This window comes from Parambassis ranga, chromosome 19, assembly GCF_900634625.1.
Source record: "Parambassis ranga chromosome 19, fParRan2.1, whole genome shotgun sequence".
NCBI classification, from domain to species: Eukaryota; Metazoa; Chordata; class Actinopteri; family Ambassidae; genus Parambassis; species Parambassis ranga.
Window position 1 is genome coordinate 20,654,255 of NC_041039.1, and position 14,998 is coordinate 20,669,252.

General features: G+C 43.5%; 2 protein-coding genes and 1 long non-coding RNA gene across 4 annotated transcripts; 1 reads left to right on the forward strand and 2 right to left on the reverse strand.

Annotated features, from left to right (window-relative positions):
- Positions 1–309: 309 nt before the first annotated feature.
- Positions 310–7,838, forward strand: nat10 (N-acetyltransferase 10). 2 transcript variants are annotated; one of them, XM_028429895.1, is made up of 29 exons: positions 310–448; positions 655–774; positions 888–979; positions 1,064–1,235; positions 1,346–1,468; positions 1,552–1,613; positions 1,697–1,811; positions 1,890–1,997; positions 2,105–2,238; positions 2,327–2,420; positions 2,501–2,599; positions 2,691–2,827; positions 2,928–3,052; positions 3,127–3,277; positions 4,012–4,108; positions 4,201–4,317; positions 4,445–4,546; positions 4,636–4,710; positions 5,072–5,188; positions 5,300–5,433; positions 5,510–5,558; positions 5,646–5,742; positions 5,828–5,935; positions 6,023–6,195; positions 6,279–6,398; positions 6,507–6,605; positions 7,095–7,168; positions 7,260–7,340; positions 7,415–7,838. In XM_028429895.1, the coding sequence occupies exons 2-29, from the start codon at positions 661–663 to the stop codon at positions 7,551–7,553; spliced, it is 3,108 nt and encodes a 1,035-aa protein (XP_028285696.1). In that variant the 5' UTR covers positions 310–448; positions 655–660; the 3' UTR covers positions 7,554–7,838. The 2 variants fall into 2 exon arrangements, with proteins under 2 accessions (XP_028285696.1, XP_028285697.1); XM_028429896.1 differs by having other exon boundaries at positions 341–448; positions 631–774.
- Positions 7,650–10,945, reverse strand: mapda (N6-Methyl-AMP deaminase). The gene is made up of 10 exons (XM_028429900.1): positions 10,729–10,945; positions 10,460–10,590; positions 10,217–10,277; positions 10,055–10,142; positions 9,903–9,984; positions 9,700–9,826; positions 9,483–9,563; positions 9,268–9,406; positions 8,361–8,461; positions 7,650–8,094 (listed from the first exon to the last, which is right to left on the reverse strand). The coding sequence occupies exons 1-10, from the start codon at positions 10,768–10,770 to the stop codon at positions 7,903–7,905; spliced, it is 1,044 nt and encodes a 347-aa protein (XP_028285701.1). The 5' UTR covers positions 10,771–10,945; the 3' UTR covers positions 7,650–7,902.
- Positions 10,946–11,483: 538 nt separating this feature from the next.
- Positions 11,484–14,811, reverse strand: LOC114452394 (uncharacterized). Its single transcript, XR_003672258.1, has 4 exons — positions 14,666–14,811; positions 13,348–13,442; positions 12,153–13,240; positions 11,484–12,031 (listed from the first exon to the last, which is right to left on the reverse strand). It is a non-coding gene; the product is annotated as an uncharacterized LOC114452394 (long non-coding RNA).
- Between the last annotated feature and the right edge of the window lie 187 nt (positions 14,812–14,998).

Genomic DNA, 14,998 nt, shown 5'->3' on the forward strand with positions numbered 1-14,998 from the left:
TTATTGATTAACTGGTCTTCAATTGGAAATACCCATCACAATTTAGCACTGCACAATATTATTTGTCACCTAACAGGCCCAAACCCAGTGGAAGATCGAATACATTTTATTATGTCTCAGCCTTTATACATATGTCATCCCTGCCCAGAAGAAAGTCTTCGTAAAGTAGTTTCAGATTAAATATCAGTCCACTGGCAAACCAAAAAAAAAATGCTTTAATCGTAAAGTCAAGAAGCCAGAAACCATTGAGGGAAAAACACGAAGCACGCACATGCCAGAAATTTATGGATGATTGTCGCTTAGTTATGACGTCACACCGGGGTCCTCCATGAACTGCAGTCTCCACGTGAAAGTATCAACAACGTGATGGCTGGCATGTAAATCGAGCCCTCAACTTTCCGGATTCCTACAAAAAAGCAGATGCTGAACAGTTTATCTGTGACACAAGGTAACTGAAAAATAAAAAGTTTTTTATTACATAGTCTTTCCCGCGTCTTTATGTCACAGCAGACCTCTTTTATTGTGTTTAAATTAGCACCAGCTGAATGCTTTCACGGAACAGTCATTTCATATGTGTAGGCGCATCTTTTATAACGCACTGTGTCACGTTCAATAACGTTGTTATTGAAGGTTTTTGGGTTCTCTCGGGAGCAGGAAACGATGGCAACCGTCCGTAAGAAGGTGGATAACCGGATCCGGGTGCAGATAGAGAATGGAGTCGCTCTACAGCAGCGGACCTTGTTTGTGGTGGTGGGAGATCGTGGGAGAGATCAGGTAACCCATCGCTCCAAGTGAATGTTTGTCAGTAATATTTGACCTTAAATTATCTGTTGAGTAATTTTGCTTTTACCATTTAAAAAAAACAAATAAAACTGTCCCTGATCCAGGTTGTCATCCTGCATCACATGCTGTCTAAAGCTGCCGTCAGAGCACGACCCTCTGTACTCTGGTGCTACAAAAAAGACCTGGGATTCAGCAGGTCAGTGTATCAGTTCTGCACAGAATCTTATACCGGTTCATCCGAGAAGAAGAGAGTTTGATTGTCCACATATGTATCAAACAGCAACCGAAAGAAGCGCATGAGACAGCTGCAGAAGAAGATCAAGACTGGCACTCTGAATCTGAATCAGGATGACCCATTTGAACTCTTCATCGCCGCAACAAACATTCGCTACTGTTACTACAATGAGACACACAAAGTCCTGGGAAACACCTTTGGCATGTGCGTCTTACAGGTGAGTCTTTGCACTTTGTCTAGTAAAGCTTCACAAGAAGCACGAATTAAACTGCTGAACTCTGCTGTTGATGTACATTTATAGTTTCACTTGTTTAAATTGTCTAACAGGATTTTGAAGCCTTCACTCCCAACCTCTTAGCAAGAACCATTGAGACAGTAGAAGGAGGTGGTATAATCGTCATCCTGCTGAGGACAATGAACTCACTAAAGCAGCTGTACACCATGACTATGGTGAGTCCACCTGTTTTTAGCTACACGTCACACTCATTTTGCTTGTTTTATTAACGGTAACACCGCTGTAACTTTTCATGCAGGATGTTCATGCTCGATACAGAACTGAGGCTCATCAGGATGTGGTTGGAAGATTCAATGAGAGGTGGGTGCTTATCAGACTTCAGAAGGGTTAAAAAAACACACTGGATTGAAAACGTATTAACTTATTAAATGTGTTGTATGTAGGTTTATTCTGTCTCTGGCATCCTGCAAAAACTGTGTTGTAATCGATGACCAACTTAACATCCTGCCAGTGTCCAGCCACATGGCGAACATCAAGCCGGTCCCTCCAAAGACTCAGGTACCTGTAATAAAATATAATTGGATGTAAATATGAAGTCGGTTATCTGACCAGTTGTTGTCCGTCCCCTACTTTCAGGAGGATGGTTTGTCTCCTCGAGAACAGGAGCTGAAGGATTTGAAGGAGTCCCTTCAGGACACCCAGCCTGTCGGTGTGTTGGTGGATTCCTGTAGGACCATGGACCAGGTGAGAGCCAGTCTCAGATCTTAAAGTCATGAAAGTGTTTTCTGATGAAATGACACATCAGTAGGTGTTTTTAGTTGTCATTCTGAAAGGCGTGTGATGTCCTCTAGGCTAAGGCAGTGCTGAAGTTTATTGAAGCAATATCAGAGAAGACGCTGAGGAGCACTGTGGCGCTCACTGCTGCCCGTGGTCGAGGAAAATCTGCTGCTATGGGCCTTGCTGTTGCTGGAGCTGTCGCTTTTGGGTACAAATCCGTTTTGAAAATGCATACCTTTTGTCTGTAATATTGTCATTAGTTGTTGCCACTCATTTGTTGTGTAACATCTTTACAGCTACTCCAATATCTTCGTAACCTCACCGAGCCCAGACAACCTTCACACCATGTTCGAATTTATCTTCAAAGGCTTCGATGCTCTGCAGTATCAGGTAGGCTGTCAGCACCTTCTGTGACATAGAACGTGCATGCTGTGGCCGCGTAACACTTCATCTCCTTTTTGTATTGGTAGGAGCATCTTGACTATGAAATCATCCAGTCTTTGAACCCAGAGTTCAACAAAGCTGTGGTGCGGGTGAACATCTTCAAAGAGCACCGGCAGACGATTCAGGTAACCGCACCTGAATGATCGTCTGTGAGTTTATTTAAAGTGCAAAAGTGAAATGTTCACGCCTGACCTCCCATGTTACCACAACCAACAGTATATACACCCTGGTGATGCAGTGAAGCTGGGCCAGGCTGAGCTGCTGGTCATTGACGAGGCCGCAGCTATCCCTCTTCCTCTAGTTAAGAACCTGCTGGGGCCCTACTTGGTCTTCATGGCCTCCACCATCAACGGGTAAGCAACTTTATTCCCAATTGGAAAGCTGTAACTAGTTTTAATAACCTAAGAAACGGTTAACTTTTCTTTCTGCTCACTGTTTGCCTTACCCATGCAGGTATGAAGGCACAGGACGCTCTCTTTCCCTCAAGCTAATTCAGCAGCTGAGGCAGCAGAGTGCCGACAGTCAGCAGAGCATGTCAGCAGAGAACAGGAACACCAGCACAGCCAGGCTGGCAGCAGGTATCTCACTCTTCACAGCGTTGTCTGTTCAGCGTATCACTGTCTGACTGCTAATTACCCGTCTCTGTGCACAGCTCGCTCGCTGCATGAGGTTTCCCTGCACGAGTCCATTCGGTACGCTCCAGGAGACCCGGTGGAAAAATGGTTGAATGAGCTGCTGTGTCTGGACTGTCTCAACATTCCCAGGCTCATTTCTGGCTGCCCACTTCCACAGTCCTGTGACCTGTATCCTTTATTAGCTACACCCTAATTTTGAACCAGGCTTCAATTGCTGAGCCGAAAGGCGAAGCTCTCGATTTACCGGGCAATCTACGTTCCTACGTATGAGCTCTGGGTAATGACCGAAAGAATGAGATCGCGAATACAGTGTGTCTGGGCGCTCCCTTAGAGATAGGGTGAGGAGCTCGGAGTAGAGCCGCTGCTCCTCCACATCTAGAGGAGTCAGCTGAGGTGGCTCAGGCATGTGGTTCGGATGCCTCCTGGACGCCTCCCTGGAGAGGTATTCCGGGCATGTCCCACTGGGAGGAGACCCCGGGGAAGACCCAGGACGTGGTGGACAGACTATGTCTCTTGGCTGGCCTGGGAACACCTCGGGATCCCCCAAGAAGAGCAGGAGGGAAGTGTCCGGTGGGAGGGAAGTCTGGGTGTCCCTGCTTAGACTGCTGCCCCCGCGGGCTGGCCCCGAAAAAGCATTAGAAAATGAATGGATGGATGGCTTCAATGTATTGAGTTACTGTAGGTTGTGGGTGATACATAGTTTCATACTCACCTGACGCCACATCTTAATGTTACAGTAGTGTTGTAGTCTATGTAGGTTAGCATGTAATTCTGAAATGTGTGGATTGTTTTCCTGTCACACTATAGACTAGATCATTTGTCAGAAAGTGAGTCTCATATATGCTGTACCTTAGTCTGAAGCAACAAGTTGTCGTGGTTTGTCCTTACTGCACACCCTCTAGATATTATGTGAACAGAGACACACTGTTCTGTTACCACAAAGCCTCCGAGGCCTTCCTCCAGCGGCTGATGGCTCTTTATGTGGCATCACACTATAAGGTAGTAATATTACTAATTTTTTGAATTCATGGGGAGTACACTGTATGTCGTGTCATCTCTGTTCACTGATCAGGTGTTTTCTCTGGCTCCAGAACTCCCCCAACGATCTACAGATGCTGTCCGATGCTCCAGCTCATCACCTCTTCTGCCTCCTGCCGCCTGTTCCTCCAACACAGAACTCGCTGCCAGAGGTCCTCGCTGTGGTTCAGGTACTGTAAGACCACTTGTCACATTTTTAAATAAAAAAAAATTTTTTTGTTTGAATGATATTGTCTGGTAATTTTTATGTTTTGTGTAGCAAACTACCTGTTTGATTTGCCTGCATCTGTCCCTCAGGTGTGCCTCGAGGGGGAGATATCAAGGCAGTCCATACTCAACAGTCTGTCCAGAGGGAAGAAGGCCTCCGGTGACCTCATTCCCTGGACTGTGTCAGAACAGGTATGCCCTGATCACAGAGTTTTCAATAAAAATATTCCAGCTCACGTTTCCATAGCACAATGATGAATCCTCTACTCTTCTATTTGCAGTTCCAAGACCCAGAGTTTGGCAGCCTCTCTGGAGGCAGGGTGGTCAGAATAGCTGTCAATCCAGACTACCAAGGGGTAAGAACTTTAAAGGTGTTTTCATATATATGAATGTCTTGATGAGATATGCAAGGAGCAGGAACTGTTGTTCCTCCAGAATAACATGAGAGAAGGAACAAAGTTTTCCTTTTACCAGGGCGGAATTATAAATGCATTAACAACATGCACAGCCATTAAATCCATGATGACACTGAGAGTAGGGATACGTCAGCAGACTGATTTGCTTGAGCGCCCCTTTGTTCCTGCTATGCAAATGCAAATCATCTTAGTGTTAAAGGAACGTTCCGCTCCGAGGACATTTCTGAACATAAGTTCTAGGGAAATTAAAGTTCCTGGAACTTTTATTGTGATGTAACCTGAGTATGAACCTGTCCAACAGATGGGCTACGGCTCCAGAGCTCTCCAGCTGCTGCAGATGTACTATGAGGGCAAGTTTCCCACCATGGATGAGAGCACGAACTCGAACCACAATGAAATCACCTCCGTCAGTAGTGAGGTAAGATTTTTTTTCACTAAGATCTGACAGAAATGAGTTCCTTACTCGGGGTATAGCTGGAGCAGCATTTCAGATCTTTGAAACAACCCGTTGCTGTCCTCTGTCGTCCAGGCCGTCAGTCTGCTGGAGGAGGTGATCTCTCCTCGGAAAGAGCTTCCTCCACTGCTGCTGAAGCTGAGTGAGAGGAGAGCAGAGAGACTGGACTACTTAGGAGTTTCATATGGCCTTACAACGCAACTGCTGAAGTGAGTTGGATTTGGAGAAGATGGAGAGATGGTATTCATTTTTCTTCAGATATAAAGCATAAAAAATCTGTTTCAGGTTCTGGAAGAAAGCAGGTTATACTCCGGTCTACCTAAGACAGACCCCTGTAAGTGCTATCATTTACCCTTTCGGTTTCGTTTTGTAGTTGTGCTGCTGTTCATTTTTTGTGTTACTGTGTTTTTTTTCCATCTAGAATGACCTAACAGGGGAGCACTCCTGTGTGATGCTGAAGGAGCTGAATACAGAGGAGGCGACAGAGCAGAGCCAGTGGCTGTCTGCTTTCTGGAAAGGTGAACTTTTCATGCACTAACTCAGTGAACACTTCTTTTATTTTTATCCCTTCATATTTACAAATAAAGCCTTTATTTTCCTTAGATTTCCGCCGGCGCTTCCTGTCTCTGCTCTCCTACCAGTTCAGCAGATTCCCTCCGAGCCTGGCTCTCAGTGTTCTGCAGAATAAGAAAATCAAGGAGGAGGCAAACGGTAAGAGTCTTATTTCAATACGCTGATTAGGATTTCTTAAGCAATCGCTATCAAAACCTGATCTGGCTTATCCCTGACTCCCAACAGTTCTCAGTAGCTCTGATCTGGCAAGCCATTTCAGCCCTTATGACCTGAAACGCCTGGAGCTGTATTCAAGGAGCATGGTGGACTACCACCTCATCATGGACATGATCCCTACTGTGGCACGCATGCACTTCCTCAAGCAGCTTGGTGACATCTCCCTCTCGGCAGCACAGTGTGTACGTTTCCCCCACATGTTTGTATGCCACGTGTCCCTCCGTGGTGAAGTATTGTTTTGATTTCGCTGGCTGTTCTCCTCTAGGCGTTGCTGCTGGGAGTAGGACTGCAGCACAAGTCTGTGGATCAGCTAGAGAAGGAAATTGAGCTCCCAAGCACGCAGCTGATGGGCCTCTTCAACAGGATCATCCGTAAAGTTGTGCAAGTGAGTTGAAAATATATATATTATTAAAACAAAACCCACGTATGAAGATAATGTTATAGATGTTAGAAACATGAAAACAGCTGCAATAATGTTCTAATTACTTTCTAGGTTTTCACCAGCATCCAAGAAAAAGCAATTGAAACACAAATGGCAGCCACCAAAGATGTTACCATGGAGCCCACTGTGAAGACCCTTAATGATGACCTGGTGTGTACATTCAGTTATCAATTTTACTAGGGATGTCCCGATCCGATCACGTGATCGGAAATCGGGCCCGATTACGTGATTTCAGACTCGATCGGAATCGGACATTACCTCCCGATCAGGACTCGGATATATATTTATCAGAGGGACTCGGTATCGGCACATACTCAAAATCAAATGACTCAGACTCGGACTCAAGGGCAAAAAAACCTGATCGGGACATCCCTAAATTTTACTCACAATTAGTGCAAATGATTTCAGACACTGTTCTGTATCAGGAGCAACATTCTTTACTTGCTCAAACATGTTGGCTCTTTTGCACTCCCTCACCTTCATTCAAAGCACAAGATATTTTCTACCTAAAAGCACTAAGTTACAATGACAAACTACAAACGTATGATACTAGAAGAGGCATTTATCAAAAGAAGTAATTGTATTGCAGTCTTACACCAAAGCGCATAGTGAGTGAACGAATGTTTTCCCCACTCACAGAATGAAGCAGCCAAGGAGTTTGAGGACAGGCACAAGCAGGATTTGGCAAAAGTAAAGGAAATGGACTTGGAAGAGTGAGTATGAGGGTGGCCATTATGTGTTAAGATATTTTTAAATCAAGTAAATCCTGCAGTTCTAAGTGTTCTTTTTCATTTATGTTTCTAGGTACAGGATTCGTGGAGCTGATGAAGAGTGGGATCAGGTGCTGAAGAAAGCAGAGAACACAGCTATTGTCAGCATCAAAAGGTGAAGTGTTATCCAGTTTTGGTAGAAATGTTTCTATAGAAATGTATTTCTAATGGTGTCCCTACCACCAACAGTGAGAAGAAAAGAAAATGGGAGGGAGGAAACGCCATGGCGAGCAATGGAGCTCCACAACATGGAAAACTAAAGAAGGAAACGTCACATGGAAAATTCAAGAAGAAGGACAAGCGTGGTAAATTTGGAAAGAAGGTGTGATGCTGGTAAATGCTGCACTGACAGGACTGCAGGTGTGATTTATAGAATTACAGGTGTCTTGGGCTGGCTGCAGACACTGAAGAGTACACATAAGAATGGATTTTTATTCACTTATATTTTTTTTAATTGTCCTCAAACACACTGGGAGGTCTACATGTCACAACAAGCTTCTCTCTGTGTGAACCACACCAGAAAATAACACGCTTCAGCCTCATGTACTAAATAAGTATCGTTTACTGTCACGTTTTCCCTTTGGCATGGTTTCTATAAATTCTATTAAAAAGAGTTAAGAGTGTTTTTTTAACTAAAATCTGAGGTATATGATTGGCTTTAAGCTCTGCTGAGCAGGTCACTTGAACACCTGAAGATGTAAATCTTTCCACTTCTGTTTGAGCTGCTGCTTCACGTCATCTGGTGCAAAGATACAGTCTATGGCCTGCTGAGAGAGCTTCCATACAGCTTTATGACTGAGACCAAACGTGGAAGCTGCCAGCTGATATTCCTGAGACAAGTCTGTACAAAAGACTCCTTTATCATCGGTCTGTAACGTGATGAAAGAACAAACATCAGTCAAGGTTGAGGGATTTTCACACAGTTCTTCATTCATGTTTTTAAAGGGGTATTGGTTATATTTATCAGAAGAGTAGTTGTACTCTGAATTGTTTCACAGCAGTTATATAAATTGGGAAATTTCAGGAGGAAGCAGTGAATATGGGAGTAGTAGTTTTAACCTTAAGTCAGGATTAGTGATGGCCATCTGAGACTGCTTCAAAGCTTATTTTGGTGTCAAACAAGATGGAAACTTACACAAATTACGCTTGGGTGTCCCAACTGGTACCAGTAGTTGAAGTGATGTTTGGAGTAACATGGCACAGTTTGTCCTTTGACATTCGATGTCAGACATAGCTCTACAAGAAAAGAAAATACAAAATCAGATGTGTGTTAACTGTGTAAGGCTGGATCCATACTCCGCGAGAACAGAGAACTCCCTTCCCCCTGCAGACGTTACGCCCACAAAATGACGCATGGCCCGGGCAGAACCTTTTCTCTCAAGGCTGTGCGTCAACCATGCTGTGATTGGTCGGAATTTATTGTGGGCGTGATGAATGTGGTGAAGCGCAAGAGCTTCTTCAGATGCAGAACACACAGACAGAAGGAGGAAGACAGTTTAGATGAGCAGCTGGCAAACGGCTCCTGGAAGGAGAAACACGCCGCACAGAGGAGAGCGTCTGTCCAAAAGGTGGCGATAAAAACTAATCCTAGTATTGATCACGGGGTTACAGCGTCGCTGCATATTAAACACTGGGAGACGGATGTATTATTGCAGACAGTCATCCACACGTTCACAGAATTAAACTCACACAGACCAGAGGTCTGCTACAGTCAGCTGCACTGATCTTCTATCTATTGTCATGCTGTGCGCCCTCTTCCCTGAGCATTATCAGCTTGTTAGGCCAGGTAACCACGACTGTGCTCACAATTTACAATACAATTGCATTGTCAACCTTTTGTGTGTGACGTGCGCTGCAGTAGGAGGGCAGTATGAGGAGTTCTGCACACACACGTCTCGCGGAGTATGGTACCTCCGTTCCCGAAAATAACTTTTTTTTTTTTACTCTTACCACCCGTGGAGCGAGTTCTCTGTTCTTGTGGAGTATGGAACAGCCTTAAGGCTGACACCACACAGCATTAATGATTAAGATGTGCAACTTACCCAGTGGTATGTTGTTCTTCACCACTTTGTCAACAAGGCTTTGTGATCCACCCACTTCAGGATGTAAGAAGGTGCCGTGACCAATTCTGTCCGGAGGAAGATTTAACAGCAAATCTGTCTCCTCCAGCTGCGATGGGACCTGCAACATATTGTGTTTGTATTCAAAACAGCGACATATATTGTAACTATGATCCAATAAAATATAACACTCGTACTTCTGAGAGGTGCAGGGACAGCTTCAGTCCACAGTTTTTGGCCCTCTGCAAAGCAGGAAGTAGGTATTTCCCATGGCCCACCTTTAAAAAAAAAACAAAAACAAAGATGCAGTGTATTATACAGTAGAACTACAAATATATAGTCAGGCACCACAGCAGAGATGTCAGAATACCAAATAAAATATTTTATGAGTTTACACAAAATTGTCAGACTAACTGTTGGATCTCCACTGAGGTCGAGTCCCAACACCAAACCATCAGAAGAAAGCATGAACTCTTCAGCCAGTTTCACTGTCTCCATGGCGACCTCAGTCCCATTCCTGCGGTCTATTGCCACCAGAAACCTTAAACAACATTACAGCATTCACAATGTTGGCTGTTCATGACATCAGCACGTTCCCATCAGCGGTAAATGCCTACCTGACGTCAATGTCCACTCCCTCGTTCTTACACTGCTGGATGGCTTTGATGACAGTTTCAATGTAGTTCTTCTTTGTCAACCCTACAAAAAAAATGATATTCAATGAATTCATACAACATTCTTGAAATTACCCTTCATTCGGCACTCTTACCTGTGTCTTTCTCTTCTCTTGGTGTACTTCTTAGCTCCAAATATTTGACACCATCTGCTGCAAACTCCCTGATAACGTCTGTAGCCACCTGAAAAGAAAGAAAGCATCTATTGTTGAGATCCTGAGACACAGAATCAAGGAGTGAAAAGAGTCAGTACTTACCATCAGGATATCCTCCTCGGTGTCCACCAATTTGTGGATGACCTTAAAGACCTCAAAACACCTGTGGACAAGCGAGCTATTTGTCAACCTTTTACATTTACTTAAATCCTGCTTGCTAGTTTTTCTTCAAAAACAGAGAAGCGATTTTAAAATAAATGTATATCATAAATGGATGTTATAAAGACAAAGTAACCTGTTGGGAGTTCATAGTGAATGTTTTGACTGAACAGCTATTATACGCACTCATCCAGTGTCCTCCGCTGGCCTTTGCCGATAGCAGTCATGCTGTGTTCAATGTTGAGATGCGGTTTTCGGCTGATTAGCTTCTCGATGGTTTGGAAGCTGACAGAGCCGTTGAGGTGAGCATGAAGCTCCTAGTGAGAGACAAAACGCTGACGTTAGCATGTAGTTAGCTAACACACGAGTTAACTTCCATTTACTTTATAGGAATCTCCGTCTTCGAAGTCTTCGTCTAATAAGCATTAGTTCTTACCGTTACACTGTTGACTTACCACTTTTGGCAGCTCCCGATAAAAGACATCGTCATTATCCATCACAAAGGTAAACAAAGCCCGCGCTACTCTACGAACCCTGAATTGTTTTCTGCCGAAAACAACCTGCAGCTGTATTCAGGCTACATTTTCCCGGAGCACCACCAGGTGCAACAAAGAAATAAGCCCCTCCTCCGCAGCGGGTTCCACCACTAAAGTTCCACTATAACGAAGCCGGACATTCAGGAGCAAGTTAAAGCCACTTAAATAAATAATAAATAAAAACATTCGGCCCAACATAAAACCAGAGGGTTTAGCTGTAGTGACTTCGGCTTTTAATGGAAATCCATACACTTGAGAGGAGACAAATGAGACGAATGAAACACAGTAGGATGGACCAGTGGGACGGGAATTAGATACACCAGCAGCACCCCCTGGTGGCGAAGCTTATAAACGGCATGACACAAATGTTTAAGTTGTTTCTGTTCCATATGTTGTATGTTTATGTGTGAGCTGTGGAATAAAGAGCACGGAGAACTGGAAGTAAAACAATGAAACAAATAAATACACCATAAAATAATTCATTGAATGTGTCATGAATTAATTAAAATTGGAATTAAATGAATAAATATGTTATAAATATGTCATTAATTAATCTAAATACATTAAATTATTTCTCTATATATACTATTACATGCTATTTATATAATTTTAATTCTAACTGTAACCCTAACCTAATACTGATCTATGTTAGATTCTCAGCCATTGTGAGGCATAGAGCCTGAAACTTGACACTCTATGCCTCATGACGGCAGAGAAGCTAACCCTAACCCTAGCTCAGCATTAGGGTTAGGGTTACAGCTAGGGTTAGGGGTTAGGGGTTAGGGGCTAGGGGTTAGGGGCTAGTGATGGGCAAATGAAGCTTCATGAAGCAATGAGGCTTTCCAGCCCAATGTGTTTTGCTTGTGTAGGGACACAGAATATGTGTTTTTCTGGGGTTAATCATTTTTTATTTAAAAACAAGACTTTTTTCACAGTTTCTGGTTTGAGGCGGTCCCTCCTTTTACTGATGATCTCTCCTGTCTTAAGAGAACACCCTCTCACAAGGCACAGATGATGCTGGTGAACACAGAATACCTCAGTGCCAGGTGGTGTAAATGAGGATACACATGTTTTTGTGTGTGCCAGTACACCAGTGGATCCTCATTTCTTCTTAAATTGTTTTCATTTAGGTACCGCTCCACTTCCACAATGGCATCTGCTGTGGCATTAGAGCTTCGTCTCTTTTCATCCACACTTGCATCCAGCAGAGACCATAGTTCACCTACAAATAGTGCAATAACTGATTAGAAATAATGTGTAGAATGTAGAAGTCTTACGGCTGACGTGCAGCAGTAGTGATGTCAACACCAATAGCAATTTGCAGAGAATGAATAAAAACCTACCAGAGCTGCTGGTACCTTCAGCTGCCTCTGATGGACCTGGAACAGCTTCAGTGTTTCCAATGACCACAGCACATTCAGCCTTTAGTCGCCGCACTGCCTCTTTGTGCCTTGTTTTGGCTGAGGAATTCCAAGTGTTTTGAACCTGGGGTCCAACAAGTCATCACACTTAAAGATTCATTGCCTGCCACATTTTCTCTGACACATCTTAAAAGGTTATCAGACAGCAGCCTTGCCACATCATTATTAAGATGCTCAGACTTAGCAAGCACTGCATGAAAAAGCATCTTCATCAATGGTATAACTTTAGATATCGATACCCTTCTCTCTTCTGAGAGCACCACTGTTGCCTTGGTGAAATGGGGACAGTAAGGGTAAACACACTTCTATTGTCTGATGTTCTGGACATAACCGTGGGAATATATCTGTCTTCAGTGTTGCCAGGGCTGCTGCCACTGACTCTCTCAGTTGAAATAAACGTTCCAACATGAGGTATGTGCTGTTCCAGCGTGTGTGTCCACTTCAATCACTAGCTCCTGAGCCTGTCTTCCCATCTGTAACTGAACCCCATCCAGTTTCTCCTTAGCTGTGGTGCTTGTACGGAAATAGGCAACAATTCTTTTTAGCTTTTGTACATATTTCACATAGGGCAGGGATCTGATCAAATGATTTGCGAACTAGCAAATTCAATGCATGGGCGATACAGATTGAGTGTCTGATTTGCAACGCTTTAGCACATGCAATCATGTTTAATGCAGCATCTGTAACAAGGCATTTCACCTTATCAGTAATCCCCCATTCTTCCATGTGGGTACGCACCACTTGCGCTAAATTCTCAGCTGTGTGACATGAAGGAAAATGCTCCACTCCAAGCAACACAGTGCCTAGCTAGCTTATCATGATCATCAATGAAGTGGCAGGTGATTGCCAGGTAGGCCTCCATATTCATAGATGTCCACATATCTGCAGCGTGAATGTCTTCTTTCGCCTTCTCCTTGGTTATGATGTATCTCTCACCCACCATCTTCTGGTCTGCGAGTCTTTTATGACCAGGTTGACCACAGCCTCATCCAGCACCTCCTTTGTAGAACCTGTAATGATAACAATGAATATAAAGTGCAACCAATTGATATGATACAAAAATACACGGTACACACACTATGTTTTGAATAATGAAAATCGGATAATAATAGCTTACTTGGCTGGTGTCTGGTCTGTCTGCAGACTGTGCATTCTCATGTATTGCTCGATAATGCCTGAGCATTGATGAGGTGTTGTTGTACACGAGCTCACCTAACAAACAAAAATGTGCAATATAATTAACACAAAATTATTGCTGATGGTACTCTAGCTAGCTAATCAGCATGCCCATTGGTTATCTGATAACTCCAGCCTTCTACCTCCAGTGCTAGCTCAGACATGCACCAAAATGCTCCAAAATGTTTGGCCAGATATGTGCATAAAGGAGCACAAGGTAAATCATATAAAACCTCCTAAACCTCATTTGAGTTGTGTGGGGACTTTGAGTCTCATTCCAAGGCTTTACCAGCTCAGTCTGTATGGACTCTTCAGAGACAGAAATGCTGTCATTTTCTTAGAAAAAGTCTTCTCAGAAGAGCTTTAATTTACAAATTACTTCATGACAGAGCAGTCAGAGAGAAGAACCAGACAAAAATCATACTGAGAGACCTTCCCAAAGGGATTAATAAAGTATATTCTATTCTACTGTCTCCCACCTGCCATTTACATTGTAAATTGTCAAGCTTGCAATATTTGGTGTCTCTGTAAACATTTCTCCTTCTTCTACTGCCAATTTTTCAGTATTTTGCTCCACAAAATGATGAAAACAGACATTTATTTGACTTTGCACATGTTTACTTAAGATGCAGGGTTTTGAAATCAAATCATAAACAACAAAACAAGGCTTTTAAAATGTGAAAACAAACGAGATTGTTGGTCATATCAGGCTGATAGAGGGATTGTGTTTTAAGCAGTAAAAGCTTCCAAGCAAATGATAGTATTTTGTTGTGTGTGCTTTAGTGCAGACTACCACTACTGATGGGTTTTCTCCAGGCTTTTCATTCATTCCTCTCTACAACAGAGTCCCCACCCCCAGCAGCTACACACAATATGTCACCCTCTTTGCTGTCTGTCCATCCTTGAAATCACTTTCAGAAAGTGTCCAAATTTCTCACATATTCAAACTTCTACCTCTCTCTCTTCGTTGTAAACACACTAACTAACATCATCCCCAGACCTGCTGAACGCTCGTTTCAATCCACCTGCTATCAACTCGCTCCGAAACACAAGAGCTTAATTAACAAACCTACATAAAACAATCAATACCTCAGCTCCTCAGCACACAGCACTTCCTGGAGGCAGAATTAAATCAGAAAGGCCGGCTTGCCTTTGTCTGTTTAGGAAATAAATCCAACTTTCCTCGGTCACAGGACTCAAAGCTGCGCCGCCGCGAACAGAAAACACACAAACGATAAAAACCAAGCAGCGGGACTTACCGGCGGAAAAACAACTGGAAGTCGTTCAGCTGCTCACTTCTTTGTTCCTATTGTGTCTGCGGAGAAGCAGCTGCTCCCTCAGTGTTTCTTTAAACTCACAGTAAAGTTGTAAGCTACACGCTAAAGTTCATGTCCGGGCACTGCTGCTGCGCAGCCGCTGTTAGCTTCCTTCCTTTTTTTTTCTTCACCTTTTTCTACACACAGTATTGTTTTTGAAGTTCACTGCCACCTAGCGGCCAAAGAGGCATATTGCTGCACTGCGCACTTGAAACTGGACTGGTGAAGGCAATTAAAGATTTGTTTTTTACTGTCTGCAGACAAAATGAGTTTCTG